The following is a 19,153-nucleotide window of genomic DNA, read 5'->3' as shown; positions in this document are numbered from 1 at the left end:
TCCATCGGAATTTTTTTCCGTGCGGATTTTTTGTCTGTGATAGAAAAGAAGGGAAAAGAGAGAAATTCCGCACGGAATTTTCATTCATGATTGGGCTGATTGAGTTTCGTAGAAAAATAGCTATTTTATAAATAATAAATGCATTAAAATAGTACCATTGTATTTAAGAAGCGCGTTTAAAGTCATTTTTGTTTTAAATATTGCAAAATATGATGTTTTTATTAATATTTTTGTCCAATTCCCCATCAATTTATTTGCGAATTTTTTCACAAACATTTTTCGCTCTCCCTTTCGATTGTGATAGCTATTTTTCACACTTGGCGGATTTTTTCCCTTCCGACCTTCTCCATGATAAGCCGAAGGGCGAATGGGAAAAAAATTCACGGGGAATTGCCGTTCATGATAAGGCTGTTTATTTCAAACGATTATCGAAAGCGGAAATTTCACAATTTGTGAGAAGATTTTCGCCAATAATTTGAAAGCGAGTTGATCAATATATCAATTAATTGGATGAGTTAAAATATAGAAAATAGGAAAATTTTAGAGAAGTAAAGTGTAATGAAATATTTTTTATATATTTTAATAAATTTAGTGATATAAAAGTAAGTTATTCGAAAATATTTATAACTTCGGTCAATGCTTTGCTTAAACTAGATTGACCTATTGAAACGTCTGAATCCCTTCCAACGCATTTTTGGTAACCTCCTTCAGCAAAAAGAGCAACACCGCACTTAGCTTAATGGGATATAGCAAATCATTTTTGTTGACCTTGAATGTTCGAAGTTAAGGTTTCCAACAAGTATCTAAATGCTGGTTTATTTACTCTTTTCAAACAAATTTATTACATTTTCTTATTGCACCAAAATAAACAATTGCAACAAAGCGTATACGTTAGAACAATAAACAGCTATTTCACATGCCGTATTGTATGTTGCCACATATTAAAACATACGTTTATTTTGTTTTAATTACAAACATTTTACAATGAATTGCTGTTATTTCACATTTCTATTGGTAGAAAGGTTTTAAAATAATAAAAAACATGTTTTTTTTTTGAAAATAAACATTAAATAAAGTTATGCAAAGTATTATAAGATTCAATTACAATGGGGCAACACACAATATAACTTAAATTAAAATACATATGGCAGCATTTCATTTCCATTTACGAAAATTCGCATTTGTTGTTTTTCCTTATTCCATTTAAATAAGGCGAGTAAGTGAAAGCGAAAAATTTTTCACTAGTGAAATTTTTCATTGGCGAATATTTAGGGGTCGACTATGGATAGCAATTCAACTGTAGTTTCGTTGCCAGAAGAGAAAACCATGCAATTGAAATAATGGGCCGATTCCGTACAGCGAGGCGAGTCATGTCGCGTTGTCTATCGTCTCTGTGACAAAATTTAAAAAATGCACTACGTACAGCGATAGAAAATAATCGTCGATAACAAGTTATTTTTATTTTTTTTTTTTATTTTATTTTTATTCGTTAGTAAAAATGAACGCGACAGCTAATTTGTTGTCGCCGGAAAATGAACATTACGGCGACAAAATTTGAAGTCGTCGTGCGACTTTTGCCATACGTAATGGAAAAATTGCAACTAGCAACGCGACACGACTCGCCTCGCTGTACGGAATCGGCCCATAAGTAAAGACGGAAATTTGTCAAACATTCAATGTACGTCATATTCAAAGATTAAATCATAATTATAACTTATTTTTAAGATATTAAGATTTTTATAATTATCATCATGGAGTAGTTCAATCTGCAATTTAATTGTAATCGGCCATTGGGCTTAAAATTGCATTATATGAAATAAATAAATAAATATGTGTTAAACTCAATCAATATCAGTTTTTTGAACCTTCAGTTATTAATTTCATTGTTAAAAAGTATAAATCTAATGCGGAAATAGAAAATTAGTTTACTAAATTTGCTGTGGGCAACGCAGCTGGAGTTGGGTTGCTATCCATAATCGACCCCTTAGAATAAGGCTGTGTATGAGAATAAAAACCGCTATAACTTTTGCGCGCATCAGCCAATTTTGTGAACGCGAACAGATTTGAAACCAGAATTTTTTCCTTAACATCTATAGGAAAATCGTCTACAATTGTAGATGTGCTCGCAAACAATTTTCTTTTTTAATTTTTTTTTTTGAAATGGAATTGCAAAGGAATTTTGGTTTTTACCATATAATAATTGATGTCTACGGAATCTTTGAGGAACATCCAGGGCAATCATGAATAAAAATTCAGTGCGGAATTTGTTCCCTTTTCCCAAAGTCACAATTTTTTATTTCCTCATTTATGTGTAAACATTGAATAATTTTGTCGATTCCCCAGATTATTTCATAATTAAGTGATTCTAGTAGCTTTCAACTTTTTAAAATATTAATTTTAAAATTCCGAGGGAAATATTCATGATTGCCCTGATTAATTTAGCGCTGTCTACCACAAATAAGCGTTAGTTTCATTTGGATCATGCCTGCCTTTGTTTTCACCCCAATAAAAAGCGTGCAGTACTTTTAATTTATTTTATTCATTCATCATTTTTGTTACAGAAAGGTTTTTTTTTATTCATTCTTCATAATTTCTGTTACAGAAAGGTTCATTTAGTAAGGTTATTAAGAAGGCGAATTCAAGCCTTACGCCATGTTTAAATTAGAGCTTCTTGGCAGGTTAATCTTCTCTGCGTATTTATTAAATCCAGTTATATGTAAACGTACAATTAGTCTTCATTTGCTGCCGAAAGTTTTTGTGCGTAAGAATCCACCAAAGAAAGAAGAAAAATAAAATATTCTTCGCGAAGCTTAAATAAAGATGTACACAAATATAGAACTGAAATATTTTTGTTATTTATTCTTATTTAAAAATATGTTTGGGAGCAAATGAAGGCCTGAAATCGCTTCTTTTATCACCTCCCTAAATTCGCCAGTTAAGAGTTTTTGGAGGGTATATACAAATTTCCGGATCCAAAAATCCTGCAAAACAAGAAAGTGAAAAATTTTGTTATTAGTAAAGGAATATAGTTAAGAAAATGGAAAGACAAATTTTAACTAATGTTGTCAGTAGATTAAGGTTTAGTTATCAAGTCTTTTCAGCAATTGTGTTTATGAAGACCGTCATGATTTTATCATCATAAAGAAAACAAAACTTTTAAGTTTTAAAGCATAATTACCTTAAAAGAAAAATCCAACATTTTGTTTGTTGTCCTGGGTCCAATTGTCGGCTGCATACCTTTGATATATAAAATACACGCTTTGCTTATTCCAAAAATGCATCAGGATTGTCATAAACGATGAACCGAAATGGTAGTCACCCCAGCTACATATGTACCTAAAAATATATTAGTCCTAACATTCTAAAAGACATACATTAATGTAACGTAGACATTGCATAGTGACTATTTCCCATGAGCATCCAAGTAGGGACAAGGAGACTTATCTTTATATCAAAGAGCGAATCCCATTCTGCAAAAGGGTATGACGCCCTTCGAATAATTTTAAGTCTGACGGCCTTCGAATAATTTTAAGTCTTCTGTTGTGATTTGTATCTCCTAATCTATAATTAATTTAATTACGGTCGATCTTCTCTATAACGAACATCCCTATAACAAATTTTTCTCTATAATGAATAAAAATTGAAAAAAAAAAGATTCACACCCATTTTCACCTCCATATAGCGAACTTCCATATAACGAATATTTCTCTATAACGAAACATTTATCAACTCTCTTAAAATTGATTCGAATTACTTTAAATTTCCAATGACTACTATGCATAGTTTCATTTCATTGCTTTAAAATGTCGGTCTCCAACTACTACATCATAGAGAAGTTCGACTGCAATTGTACTTTCAAATACAATATTTTTAATTCCAATAACGAAAACATTCGTTACTTAAAACACTTTTCAATTTCAACTTTGTTTGCAATCAGTGCATATAATATGTGTTCCAGACTAAATATAAGTCTATTCCTAATTCTAATTATATCCCCATTTTGTGTGCATAAACCTATCCGGGAACAAGGAAAATTCACCTGAAATAGAGAGAAAATATACATTAGAGTCGAATAATATGGAATATATAATGTAAAATAAAGTGAAGATATATGATCAGTAGATTAAGATTTAGTTATCAAGTCTTTTCAGCAATTATGTTTATGAAGACCGTCATGATTTTATCATCAGACAAGTTATAAATAAATATATAGATAAGTATGCATATAAATTGTATTCGATAATTACCTTTTCCTCCTAGTTCCATGTGCATCCCGCGTAGAAAATAATAAACAAATCGTGCAGATGTTGGGTTTACGATTATTTTGTTTTATTTATATCCTTGTGTAAAAGCAAAGCTTAGTTTGAACATCAAACTAAATTATTTGAAACTACTTTGGAGAAATTTAGAACTTCTTGAAATTCTTCTTGGCACCATGACCCTTGGAGACCTTCAATACGTTGAAACGAACAGTCTTGGACAAGGGACGGCATTCACCAATGGTAGCAATATCGCCGATCTCAACATCTCTGTAATGGAAAAAATAAAGTAATCAATAAATTAAGTAAAGCTAAGTATTAATTTCATAAAGCAAGAATTTATGTTCCAATATTATGCCTGTTCCAGAACCTGCAAGAATCTACAATTTTTTACAACGATAACAAATTTTCCTTTATGTTATCGAGAGAAATAGTAAAAATTAGTAGATTCTTGCAGTTCTGGAACGGACAAATTGTTGTCAGTTGATTTAGGTTAAATTATCAAGTCTTTTCAGCAATTATGTTTATGAAGACCGTCATGATTTTATCATCATTGTAAAAATAAACTATTTATTATAGAAAATCAAGTTATAGATACTAACCTGAAGGCGGGGGAGCAATGGACGCTCATGTTTCTGTGACGTTTTTCAAAACGGCTGTATTTGCGCACAAAGTGCAAGTAATCACGACGGATGACAATGGTACGTTGCATCTTGGTTTTACGTACAACACCGGTTAAGATGCGACCACGAATTCTTACATTGCCAGTGAAGGGACATTTCTTGTCAATGTAGTTGCCATCAATTGCCTAGAGAAAACGCAAGAAAAACGGTTAAATTTTCTTTTAATAAAATGTATCGAATTTCAATCAAAAGCATTTATAATTTTGGATTAACCTATCAATAAACAATTATCGGGGTATTGTCTTTAATGCTCTTGATGGAAAAACAAAAATCTTATTTTATTATCATTTAATCCAACACATTCAAATATTAACTTAAATTCTCAAATAGATATGCAAGGAATGATGTTGTGTACAAATGATTGAAACATAATTAAAAACAAACGTTCACAATGTGCTTACCTCACGGGGAGTTTTGAAACCCAAACCGATATCACGGTAACGGCGCAATACCTTCTTCTTGACAATGCCGGGTTTAACCTTTCTGTTTAGGTTAATACCGTCTTGTTTTTGGAAGGCTTTCTCGGTTTGCTACACATTCCAAGTTATATGTTGGAAACCATGTTGTTATTTATAGGGAGGGGACAGGAGGACACAGGTGTTTTTCAAATATTGCATTCACAAATAATTTTATAACAGCAGACCATTCATTGTGTTTTGGGGTGTGGTGTTTATTGCAAGTGTTTTTTGTATGCAATGAGCAGGATTGGATGAAAGTTTGGGAAATAACGTACGTGCAAAGAGAACAAACAGAAACAAATGATTAGTATGTTTTGCTCAGGAATCTCACCTCAGCTGGAGTACGGTACCCCAGACCAATGCTACGAAAGAATCGTGGCTTCTTCTTAAAGTTATTCGGTTTACGACGGATCACTGGAACCGAAAACTGTTTACGGTAAGCACGTTCCGTTTGCTATACCAACAACGACAACAAACAAGAAAAAAATTAATAACTAGCTTTTTTGTACAAAAGTAAGGTTAACTCAAATGTTTGTATTCAATGTCCAGAAATCAACACTTATTTTTAGAAAGTTTTTTTAAGTCCATTTATTTTCTATCACTTTTAATATTTTCTTTCAGTTCATACATTTTATTCAGTTTTTTTGTTTTTCAATTTCACATTTCATCCGCATGGTTTGCTTTGCAGTTCTTCTTCCACACAAGTGAAATTATTTTTCACAATTTTTTCATGTTTTTGTAGGTTTTCCGGCACAAATCGTGGCTTTTTTTAAAGCTCATTAATTAATCTTTACATTTTCATTATATTTTCCACATTTTTTCCACAATTTAATTGTTTAAAACATAAAAAACGTAGGTTATCTTCGCGTCTTACCTGATCAGCCATATTGATGTAAAAGGAAAGAACGCACGCGAGCAAAGGAAGTTGAGACGGCAAATTTGACAGCACGAAGTGAAGTTGGTTGCAGTTAATTTAATGTGTCGATAGATTACTATTGAACGATAGATGGCGCTGTCAAATAAATATAAATTAAAAACTTGTTAGTTTATTATAATAAATAAATGGTTTTTTAATCAGTAATCTACAAAATTTATATATAATAAACAATCACTAATCTACAAAATTTATATATAACATACAGTGGTGGCCAATACATTTGCAACAAAATTTCACGTTATAGGAATTGTTATTTAAAATATTTTTTTGAAAGTAAAATTAAGTATTTTTTTTTTGCAATTATTTATAGTTCATTGTCTCAAATATAAGAATATAAAAAGTTTTGACACGTTATACAACAAAAAAATTGAAAAAATATGAAAATACATAACACGCCTTAAAATTTAATGGTCAAAGATGAACTAAATCCGATGCAAAAATCTTCAATATTTTGTAAAATATAATTTTTTTTTGTATGATTCAAATCATTTGTATTTGTTTTGGGAAGATTAAAAGTGAATAAAATTTTGAATCTGATATCCGTCATACGTACTTCTTCGGGGGAGTGGCGGGACGTACGCGAGAAGCATGGATATGGGTCCAATGGTCAAAATTTTCAAAACTAATGGAAATTTCTCCAAATTTACGTTGTCAATTTAATAAAATTCCAAGTTTAGAATGTAATTGCATAATTTATTTGCAAAAGCCAGAAGTCTGGGCCTTGAAAAACATATGATCGTAGGGATTTGGTCCATATCAGAATGATGGATACTGATGTATTGAAGTTATAACGGGCGGTAGCATTGGAAATTTTGGGTTCCATAAACTAAAAGAGTTTTAGAAAGCTCATTAGGTCCCTTGTTTTTAATGGCCGGCTACTTAGAGAAAAATTACAAATTAAAAGAAAATTGCGTTCCCGTTCCCGAGATTGGCACCTGTCCATAACCCAACCTTTACACATGCCAGTGACAGTTCGTAAAATTCAATACATACACAATATTTTACTACCACAATTACATTTTTTGAATTGTCGACTCCACTGGCACTAGATTTTTCATGCCAGCAAAATTTTGAGCTGGCTGCCAATGATATGTCGAAAATGAAAAAAGAGTTGCCGAGACTATTTTTTAATCCATGTACATTTTTGTTTCTTTTAAGAATGCAAAGATTCAATGCATATTTTCAAAAAGATTAGGAAACACAAATAATACGTCTTGGCAGCTGCAATATATTAGTGGTTAGTAAAGACATAATTTTGATGTTTTTCATGCAAATATAGGTTGATAAATAATTTCCCCTCTGGGATTATACAATATTGAAAAGGCGGCAATACCAGATTCATTATGTTTATGACTGAAAACAATCTTTTTAAAACGAAATAAAATAAAAATAGTAAAATATGTTGTGAATTGTGTTTTAAATCTGAAATATAATGCAATTTTGTGTGTTATATGCGGCTTAAAATAATTTTGGAATTGAACTTGCACTGGCATGTGTAAACACACAAGAAAACTGCATGCCAGTCGAACACTTTTTCGGCATTTTCGAGTATAATACATGTACTCAATTGGCACCAATTTACTGGCATGTGTAACGGAAGTGTAACCCTGCGTTTACACATGACAGGACAGTTGAGTACATGTATTGATTGTCAAAAACCCAAAACTTGCCTGTGTGACGTAGGCGTCCAGACAACTGCAAAACCAGTTGTAAAATTATGAATGAAAATCGTTGATTTCTTTTTGTTTTCCGTTCACATATTTTGTTTTTGTTTTGTTGCATCCCAGTCCTGTTGTCTTTTTTGTTATTTGAAATAGATTTGTTTTCATTTATTCAAAAATGTCCATGTTTACTGTCTACGAAAATTACCAGACAGTGCCGAGGCAACTAGCCAAATGTTTGTATGTATTAGTAAATCAGAGTTGTATTTGCAGACAGTCTGTCTGGTGTAAACGCCAAGTAAAAGAAAGACTGAAAATTCCGATCGAAGGCCGTCTAATAAAATAAACTCACCAAGTCATATTTATAGAAGGTAGAAGTGACAATCAGCTGTATTCTTACTTTTTTTGTAAATTTATTTTCAAAATGTAATAGGGTCTACTCATGAAATTTGAAACTTCGAAATTTGCTACCATAAAATACTGAGTTTCATCCTAAACGTGTAATAAAAATTACTTACGAGAGTTCTGAATGCTTTATATTTACATTTTGATTCATATTTGTTATATTTTAGAGGATTTTCAAAATTTATTTATGTTTTTCCTAAAGCAATTTTTGGAACGACCCATGGTATAATAAGAAAGGTATGGCAGAGCTCACAGCTGATTACAATTTTTTTTCGTTGGTGACCGAGTTGTGTCAAACCCATGTTGATAGGTTTTGTTTTTAATGTTCAAATTATGACAAATTTAAATTTTATAAACATATACATACAGAATTGTTATCGTTAGAGAAATAAAATTTGAAAATGTCGTTATAATTAGAAAATGAAAAGGTGTCGCTTGGGACACCCCCAGACGGCATTGAGTCTGTAATGTATGCGGATGATTGTACGATCTTAGCATCGGGTCCTATAGTCGATGATATGTGTGATAGGTTAAATGTCTACATATGTAGATGACCTAGTGCAATACTTTCATCTGAAAATCTCCGTCACTAAATCCACCGCTACTCTGTTCAGCACATATGGGTCTCGCCACAACATATTGGTCCATTCCGACCACTAACTCCCCCAAGATATTGAGTTTAAATTTTCATAGCATGTTTAAGTCGTCCGTGCATGCCTCAGATCTCTGGCCGGAAGAACAAAGAAAGCTTGTAACCTCTTACAAAGCAATAGGCCGATCTGTGGTAAGCTATGCGGCGCCTGCGTGTTATGCAAATGTTAGCGCTACGCAGTAGAAGAATATTCAAACGTGCCAGAATGCCGTCTTAAGAACTGCAATAGGATGTCTCCTCATGACACCATTGGATCATATTCGTGAAAAGACGAAGATTTTACCCTTGCATCACCACAACAATATGTTGTCGATGCAGTACCTGATTGGGTGTTATCGCCTTGAGCATCAATGCCACGATATAGTGGACAGACTTCCCTCGTACGTCAGGAGAGATTTTCATGATTTGGGGAGAGAGGTATAAACGATGACCTCTTTATCGAGCCTATCAGGCAGACTTGAATAGCGTTCATACCGATGAAGTTGCGCAGGCTGTACAATGGTACAGTCTGTATTCCGTATTCGGAGACCACCACCACCCATCCATTGCAGCAGTAGAACGCCTACTGTCAAGATAAAACGAGTGGTTTTTACGGACGATGTAGCCGCTCAATTCGTTTGGGCCCGAATTGATGCCACGACACCCAACACATGCCCGGCATGTGCATTGGGACCACTACCTCCTGATTCTTTATGGACGTAACCAGTCCATGTTGCAGAATTTTTGAGTCTGAATACAGAGGAAGCAGCACCAGATAACAGAGGTATCTATGTACATATTTGCGTTTCTACATCTGTAGCAGCAACGTTTTTAGCAGATCCACATAAAAAATATTTGTTTTTCTTCACAAGGATCCATTTATTTTTTAACATTTTATTAATTTTGAAAACAAAAAAACAAAACATAAACAAAACTTGAAGTTTGTCACAATTGGCAATTTTGAAAGAAAGCGGACATAGGTGTAGGGTTGATTTTCTATAGTTTTTATGAACCTGTTCTACCTTCCTTATTCTACCATGGAACGACCCAAATATTCAATGTTTTCTTTGACAATTAATTTTCAATAACAACAATGTTGTTGTTGTAAATTTGTTATGCCTTGTTCAGACTGACGGTAATTCGCTCTCTATTCGTTGTTCGATCCCAAATTACGATGTAATTACTTCATTTCCCATAAAAAAATTTTGAGAACGAACAACAATTTGTGTACATTGTTCAATTTAAATTACCCTCAGAATGACGATTAAACAGTCCCATCTCTAACAAATGAGAGAATTTATCGAAATAAATTAATTAGACAGGAAAAATAAAAAATTTAAAAATTTATTAAAAACCCAAACATTTTTAGAAAAACTGCAAAATATGAATGAAAAGTAAACGGTATAACGAGTAGTATACATTCAAATCATACCAAATTTTGTCTTCTCTTTCATTGCACTTGCATTTCTTATCCATCGTTTCAAATTCGCGTACAAATTTTGAAACAAAAATCAAATGCCTGCCGGAAAGTCTGTATACCAAAAAGTTATTTTGGCAGGTCTCTCTCTCGTTAATTTTTAAAATAGAAAAATTTGAAAATTATCCAGATGAGATTTCATTTGACGTTTGAGCTATGGAATTGACAGTTGAAATCGAGTGGATTTCGTAAATGTAAACTTAGCATATGAATCATGTTGCTATGAATTGTGTACCATGTCGTATGAACGGGTTAATTCGTGTACGTAATTATGAGAACGAACGACGTTATTCAAATGCTGGTATGAACATGGCATTAGTTGTTGTAATTCCTGCATTTACCTTATATAAATTTGCCCTGAAACTCACGATATAAAAAATAATGCTCATTGTCGAAGTTATTGAAGGAAGTTGTCCACTTGAAAGAGGACAAATTGTGCTAAAATTGAATCATTTCGAAGTTGACGGAGGAGGAAAAGACAAAATAAAATCATTTTTATTCAAAAACGAAATTCCCTGGTGTAGTCGGCTGTATAGATGGAACACATGTGCACATTGGATTTGCACTCAATTTATCAATTAATATTTCAAACTGTTGTTTTGTCATTATTTTCACCATATTTTTGATACACAAAATTAATGATGCAAAGAATCAACAATTGTTAAGAGAATGTTTATTTTCCTTTCTATTTTACTTCTTTTTTCTTCGAAAATGTTCACTGCAACTGAAAATAGATGGTTGCTGAAAAATAGCCACTTTGTCAACTGAGATTCGCAACTTCAGTTGAAAGTTGCCATACATAAAGTAATTTTGGCAACTGACAACGCCACTCAACGATAATTGCTATCGAAAATTGACCCCTTAATGTATTTACTGTTCTGTTCCAGAACCTGCAAGAAGCTACTATTTTTTACTACGATAACATTTTTTCCTTTATGTTATCGAAGAAAATAGTAAACAAGTAAGAAAAGCGTTAAGTTCGGTCGGGCCGAACTTTTTATACCCTCCACCACAAATTTCAGCCATTTCGGTGGATTAATGTGACCACAACCTTCAAAATACCGAAATTCGGAAGGTACCGTTCTATGGGGGCTATATGATGGCGTGGACCTATACCTACAAATTTCTGGTGGAAAGTTTTATACGCCTAAAGAAGACTAAATACCAAATTTCAGCCATCTCGGTGTGATAATGAGGCTAAAACGTTCAAAATATCGAAATTCGGGAGATATTGTATTATGGGGGCTATATCAACACGTGGACCTATATAAAAATTTTATGGTAGAAATGTTTCTTAGCCTCTGGAAACACAAAATACAAAGTTACAACCGATTCTTTGGTCAAATGGGTCTAATACATTCAAAATATATTAAAATGACGCGTACTTTATAAGGGGCCTTATGTGGGGGCTATACCAAAACGTGGACCTATATAACCCAACTTTGGTAGGAATGTTTTCTGGCCTCTGAAGACACAAAATACCAAATTACAACCAATTCTGTGGTCAAATGGGTGTAATACATTGAAAATATATTTTAAAGTGACGCGTACTTTATATGGGGCCTTATATGGGGGCTATACCAAAACGTGGACCTATATAACCCAACTTTGGTAGGAATATTTTTTGGCCTCTGGAGACACAAAGTACCAAATTACAACCAATTCGGTGGTAAAATGGGCCAAATATCTTAAAAATTCCTTAAAACGACGACGCGTCACGCGTCATTTTGTATGGGGGCTATACGAAAGCGTGGACCTACATAGCCCGCTTTCAATACCAAAAGTCCTACGTAAATATAACATATTTTCCCAAAATTTCATCAACCTACGTCAATCCGTTCGGACGCTAGAGTGATTTCCACAGATGGACAGACGGACGGACATGGCTATATCGATGTAGAATTGCACGCTGATCAAGAATATATATACTTTGTGGTTCTACAATGATTATTTCGAGTAGTTACAAACGTAGTGACAAACTTAATATACCCCCATCCTATGGTGGAGGGTATAAAAATTAGATTCTTGCAGTACTGGAACAGACAAATTGTTGTCAGTTGATTTAGGTTAAATTATCAAGACCATACATCTTTCGCTAATATTTATTATTTTCAATAATTGCTTTTTGATTAGCACCCTGCCACACGGCTATATAAATTTCATGAAATTATGCACTCTTAGGTCGAGTTCCACACTAGAGTAATTTTATTAATTTCCTGAACCCCTATAAAATAGGAAAGTTTTTAATGCATACTTCGAAAATAAACAAAATTTATCGGATTGAAAGGTGAACACATTCTTGAGTTATGCGGCCCATACATTTACTGCCAAACCGCTGCTGCCGATGAACCCCTTGCGTATGTGTGTGATTGAATAATGTGTGGCATTTCTTCAATCCATATGCCAAAAATGATAAATTTTCCTCCAAAACGCGACATTTAGTTGAAGTTTTCAAAAAATTTTAATTTCATCACAAACAACAGACCAAATATTTGTTATTTTCAAAAACGGTTTTTTATTTTTTGGAAAATAAACAAAAATCATCGGATTAAAATAATAATAATAATAGTAATAGAAACAGCACCAGCTCTATAATAACAAAATCCCATCTTAAAATTCTTTAAATTCTGTCTTTATTAAAATTGTAATTTGCGCCTAATAACATTTTTTATGAAACTAAGAGAATATATTCAAAACAATGTTATTTAATGAATGATAAATGCATCAAAACACATTGTTTCAAATAAAAATTGACTAAAATTTATCTTACATAGATAAGAAAGGTGAAAATAAAGAAAACAAACTTTTTAGATGATGAAAGGAGATTATAAATAAATGTGTTCTTTGTTATAAAATAAATGCTCTCTATAAAATAAAACTAATAGGAGGAGAATAAAAACTTAAAAATGCAAGTAGTTCAATAACGGCCTAAAAAGTATTCAAAATATAAATTACTAACAAAACCTTTTTCATTTGTACAAAATATACAAACAAATTAAAAAATAAACAAAAAACAAAAAGTACAACTCAATGACACGGCGATAAACGCATAGCTCAAAAACACGTTCTATTCGATAATGTTAATACAAATAAAATATTAACTTAACAAGTGACTATAAAATGGTAGTGGTGGTGTTTGTTTTAACGGTCTGTGGTGGTATCTCTTTTTTGGACACTGCATAATATCAAATCAGACATCTGTTAAGAACTTCTTATCAAATGTATAATAGTAGTAACTTTATGACGACAATATTGACGTGTTCAATAGCTGTTCGAGAAACAGATACTCTGATTTCCGTATATATGGTACATATTTATCTTATCGATTGCTTTTAGTTAGTCTTTTTAGCATTGGCAGAGATTTGTTGCTGTTGCTTGGAAGGCTTTATAGGATTCTCCACACACTGTTTGTACAAGTTATTCAAACCAAACGCAGCTCTGACATTGTCAGACGAAAAGAAGAACTTTTGCAATTTACCCTTGACATCGGCCATGGGACGTCTTTCTACTTCTTTGCCATTTTGGAATAGAATTACGGTTGGCAGTTGTCGCGAAAAACTGCTATCGGATATATGATATTTTTGCGCAGTTTCAGGGAAGCGGCCTATATCAATTTTACCGAATTTTAAGTTATCCAAATTATATTCAGCTGATAATTCAGCAAAAACGGGGGCAAAATTCACACAGCTTGGGTTCCACACAGTATAGAAGCAAATGAGCCAGTTAATACGTTTATCGCGAGCCAATTCATCCTCGAAAGCCTGGGCCGTACGGAAGTAAGTAATGTGCTCTGGACCCTTGTAAGTTGGTTCGGGCAGTAGCATGCCTACCAACACACACAGCAACAAGAATCCAAGGCCATAGCGAAAATCACTGTAGGCCCACAAAATACCATTTGCAACTTTGGTATATAAAAATGACGAGGATAGGTAATTGACCATTGTCACACTGCCCGTCTTCCGTGAACGAATCATTATGATTATCAATAAAAAGAAAAGAATTTCAGTTTCTCTGCTATCCAATTCACACATCTCATCCTCTCGATGTCGGAATATCCTCGAACAGATGGGTACGGTCTTCTTTGCTATTAAGTATGACAGGGATATTATAATGTTCACCCAATAGTAAGGTTTAGCCAGTAGACGTAATTCCTTTTTCAGTGTCATCTTCAATCAGTGTGTCTGTCTGCCTTTTTGTCTTCTTCTTGTCGCCTCTATATGTTTAGTTACTACACAGCTCCACTTCACACATTCGTTCACAAGTTGTTTGTGTTAATTTAGTTATCCGTACTTTTTTTAATTAACAATTTCCTCTAGAATTATTAATAGCTTAGATTTTCTTCGACTGAATTGAAACGACTGGCAGAAGAAAAAAACTTTGGAAGTAGTGGTGAAGATGGGGTGAAATGTAGGTGTATATAAGCCAATTATCGAAAATGAAAACGATAACAACGATATTTGCTCGTATATTAATAAAACGCCATTTGCATTAGAACTTTGTGCCCGGTTAAAATGGCGTTTGCATTAGACCTTTTTACCTGGTTAACCTTCTTTGTGAGGATTTATTTGACGTTTGGAATTGACATTTTAATCCCAGTGGGTTTATTAAACCCGCTATATTATATGCTCTGTTCCAGAACCTGCAAGAATCTACCATTTTTTATGTTATCGGAAAAAATAGCAAAAATTAGTAGATTCTTGAAGTTCTGCAACAGACCAATAGCCTTTTGAAGGGTTAACCTTCTTTATGAGATTTGTTTGACATATGTAAATCCGGTTATATATAAACGTACTATAAGTGCAAACGGATTATAAGGCCATATTATTTGATCTGTTCCAGAACTGCAAGAATCTACTATTTTTTACTATTGTGTCCGATAATATAAAGGAAAAAATGTTATCGTAGTAAAAAATAGTAGCTTCTTGCAGGTTCTGGAACAGAGCATATGTTATAGGTTTTGTCGAGGTAACCTTTCTTACTAGGCGTTTACACCAGACAGTTTGCCTTCAAATACAACTCTGATTTACTAACCCAAACATAAGCTCTGTTCCAGAACTAAAAAGTTTTTACAATTTTTACCACTTTTACACATTTTGCGTTCCCGTACACAAAATTTATATGAAAATCGTTTACGACTTTTACAACTTTTACGACTTTTACCACTTTATAAAGTACGGGAACAGGCCAATATAGCTCATTTGCAGTAGCCATAAATCCTCGACTGGATTTAATAAAACCAGTATAATACGGCGTTTATATTATAGTTTTTTGCAGGGTTAACCTTCTTTATGAGGATTTGTTTGAAGTATATACAATGGAAATGACATTTGAAACCCAGACCCACTGGGTTAACCTTGTTATATATAAACGGCCTATAAATCTCATTGCATTTAGATATACATTTTGGAGGATTTAAATGGCAGTCAGCTGATTTTTGTTCATAGCACTATTACCAAGGTAGATGCATCAGCCGAATCTGAAACGTCAAAAGAATTTTTTGTGAATTGAATTCGTCTCAAAAAACATACGTCAAATTATAAATTTTTTGTTTAATACTGAAAATGTTAGCACATTATGCTACTAACGCTAACTAAGGAGCAAATAAAGAATTATTATATCGTAGTTTGCCCATCTAATGTCTGGTTTACATTCGGCATCGTTTCGTGATTTCGAAGGCGTTTCGTGATTTCGCGCGGAATCATGCAAAATTTATCATGATTTCCCATACAAAAATGAAATCATCTCATTTCGTGATTTCAGCGAAATCAACATCGAAATCACAGTACACATGATATACAACCCTGTGTTTGCCTAAAAAAGTACCAAAAGTTGCAACACTTTTCACGTATCACAATAAACAAGGTAGATGGTCAAATGCTGCAAAAAAAATTTTTAAACAATGTGAATAAAATATTAAATTACTTTTCTTAAATGCTATTTTTCATTGTGTTCCCGTACTTTTTTAATGGTAATGTTAGAAAAAAGAGCGAATTGTCAAAAATTTATTAAAAATTCCGGGAACGGAAAAATGACGGAAATTGCAAAAACTCCAGCATAAATGTCAAAATCAACGTATTAGCAATCATATCATGATCATGCTTGCTGCTAGTTTCTACTAGGCCAAAATTGTATGGCAGAAATCAGGAGAAGAACACAACTGTTATCGATCAAAATTTATTATGATGCTTCAACGATAAAATCATTTTTTATTTTTCCATTTGTTGGAACCACACACAATTAATACGATATATAGATAATTTTACGATAATTTTCGAAATAAAGTTGTAAAGTTATATATTGTCGTATATTTTTGATGACTAATACAATTTACAATAACTTGTTTTGAAAATTCATGTTCGATCAGCTGCGCATATGCATCTACCTTGATCATTGTGATATGTTTGAAATCAACAAAAAATAAGTGTAAACACCGGGGTGTATTTCAGGATTTCGTGAAATCCAGTGGATTTTGGAGAGCAAGTGTAAACTTGGCATAAAAGAAATAAACGAATTATTTTATCGTTTATACTTCATATATGTATATTAGTCTTGGTTGATTAAAATCAACTTTGTACATCAAAACAAATTTCATTTTTCCGCCTTGTTTACAAATTTTTACATTTTAAATTATTTCTAGTATAGGAATTCACCGATGCATCTACCTTGTTTCTTCTGCCAGCTTGCAACTTTTTGTATTTTCTAGCAACATGTTGCAAAAACAGAGTTGTATACGAGGATTTATGCCAGATTTAAAACAAATCCGCTCAATAGGAGGATTTATTTTTGTATGGGAAATATGGTAGATTTTGGCTGGATTTAGCAAATAAAACCTGATAATGTGCTAAATCCGGCTAATGAAGTCATATCTAAATGGGCTAATACATTTGGCGGCTGTGTCCCTAGAGCTGGCAAAAAATCGATGGCACTATCGATAATATCGATTGTTATTTAAAAATTCAATATCGATAGATAGTTTTGCCTATCGATATTATCGGAATAAAAACCCCTAACCTGAAATCCATTGAAATAAATAGAAATTTCACTGCTTTTCGGCTATGTGTGTGTAAGAAAGTAAAGGCCTGCGTACATAAGCTGCTTTGCCTGATTGCCTTGCTTTGCTGCTTCAATAAAAAAATAAAAGAACAAAGAAGGCCGACCCAATTTCCAACTGATGGCAACCCAGTTCGAAATTTTGTCTTTATTCTATTATTTTTATTACGTCAGAAATGAAGCAGGTAAGCAAGGCAATCAGGCAAAGCAGCTTATGTACGCAGGCCTTAAGTCCGAAGTCACACGTACACATTTTTCGGTAAAATAAAATGTATTTTTTAAATTTTTTTTATAAAATAAAAGCATTTGTTTATTCTCCTTTATGCGGGGCATACACTATACTGCCAAACTGCACTGCCAAATGAACCCTTGTGTACGTGTGTGATTGAATAGTGTGTGGCATTCCTTCAATCCATATTCCAAAAATGATGAATTTTCCTCCAAAACTCGATGTTGGGTTGAAGTTTTCCAATTTTTTTAATTTCCTCACAAATAATATTTGTTGTTTTCAAAAATTATTTGTTGGTTACTTGGAAAATAAACAAAATTCATCGGATTGATAGGGGTTCATTTACAAAATCAAAACTATTTTGATTTCAATCCTGCCAAAACGACTCCCAAATACATTGACAAAAACTTCAAAATTTACTAATACTATTACAAATGTTGTCGTGCATGCCCATAGTGTATGCCCCGCATTAGAGCTCTGTGAACTGCTTTTGCATAATTTCAAGAAAATAATTGACATTTCCGCCATTTTTATCTCCAAATTAATGGCGATGACAACTTAACGATAATATCGATAGCAATCGATATTTTAAAACATTATATCGAAAATATCTAATGTTGGGAATATCGATGGTTTGCCAGCTCTATGTGTCCCATCTGTCCATTACCCTGCGTTTACACATGACAGGACAGTTGAGTACATCCCAGCAAACAAGTTTGGAAGTAGTGCAATGCAGAGTTATGATTTCAATACATCTTTCGATGCACGGAGTTATGAAAAGTTATTTTAGAAGCACTAGCTTATAGATCCCTAGCCAAGCAAGTCAATTTTTTGATCCCTACAGTCGCAGTCTTTTTTTCTGAACACAAGAGTGTCTAAAATTATAAGAATTTGTTTAACACAAATAAAGAAACACAAACTAAAGATACGAACATTGCTGTAATTCACGAGACGCAAATTATTTTTGAAGTGGAGTTAGAGTTTTTTTGGAAATTTGAACTGGAGTTGGAGGAAAAATTAAAAACCTTTTGGATGATGAAGCAATATCAGTTGCGGTGTCACAAAAAGCAGAGCAGAGGAAGTAAACTCAGTTGTGATAAAATTTCATGGAGAGTTTTTATAATTTGTATTAGTGTAATAAAGTTAATATTCTTGTTTACACGAATAAGCAATGTATTTTATTTATTTTGGGATCTTTGCAATGGCTTGCATTTTATAGCATCTTTAGACTGCATTTAAATTCAATACAAAACACTACATCAAAGGCTGTGATTTGGATCGAAAATAGAGTGCATCCTAGCTGTGTGCCGTGGAAGCAAAATGGAGTGCATCCTAGATGCGCGCTCTCTTGTAAAATTCATAG

The 19,153-nt window shown here is 33.1% G+C and overlaps 2 protein-coding genes across 4 annotated transcripts; both read right to left on the bottom strand.

Moving 5' to 3' along the window:
- Positions 1–4,307: 4,307 nt before the first annotated feature.
- On the bottom strand, positions 4,308–6,411 carry RpS11 (ribosomal protein S11). Of its 3 annotated transcripts, XM_073969071.1 has the most exons (5): positions 6,275–6,301; positions 5,732–5,854; positions 5,344–5,472; positions 4,862–5,067; positions 4,308–4,529 (listed from the first exon to the last, which is right to left on the bottom strand). In XM_073969071.1, the coding sequence occupies exons 1-5, from the start codon at positions 6,284–6,286 to the stop codon at positions 4,406–4,408; spliced, it is 594 nt and encodes a 197-aa protein (XP_073825172.1). In that variant the 5' UTR covers positions 6,287–6,301; the 3' UTR covers positions 4,308–4,405. The 3 variants fall into 3 exon arrangements, with proteins under 3 accessions (XP_073825172.1, XP_073825170.1, XP_073825171.1); XM_073969069.1 differs by lacking the exon at positions 5,732–5,854 and having other exon boundaries at positions 6,275–6,411; XM_073969070.1 differs by lacking the exon at positions 5,344–5,472 and having other exon boundaries at positions 6,275–6,342.
- A 6,710-nt stretch (positions 6,412–13,121) lies between these two features.
- On the bottom strand, positions 13,122–14,922 carry LOC141394518 (thioredoxin-related transmembrane protein 2 homolog). The gene has a single exon (XM_073969068.1). The coding sequence runs from the start codon at positions 14,675–14,677 to the stop codon at positions 13,844–13,846; it is 834 nt and encodes a 277-aa protein (XP_073825169.1). The 5' UTR covers positions 14,678–14,922; the 3' UTR covers positions 13,122–13,843.
- Between the last annotated feature and the right edge of the window lie 4,231 nt (positions 14,923–19,153).

The sequence above is a fragment of the Musca autumnalis genome, unplaced genomic scaffold (assembly GCF_047663935.1).
Source record: "Musca autumnalis isolate F117 unplaced genomic scaffold, ASM4766393v1 scaffold_2, whole genome shotgun sequence".
Classification (NCBI taxonomy): domain Eukaryota; kingdom Metazoa; phylum Arthropoda; class Insecta; order Diptera; family Muscidae; genus Musca; species Musca autumnalis.
The sequence above is the reverse complement of the archived record's forward strand: the minus strand, read 5'-3'. Positions and strand labels throughout refer to the sequence as shown.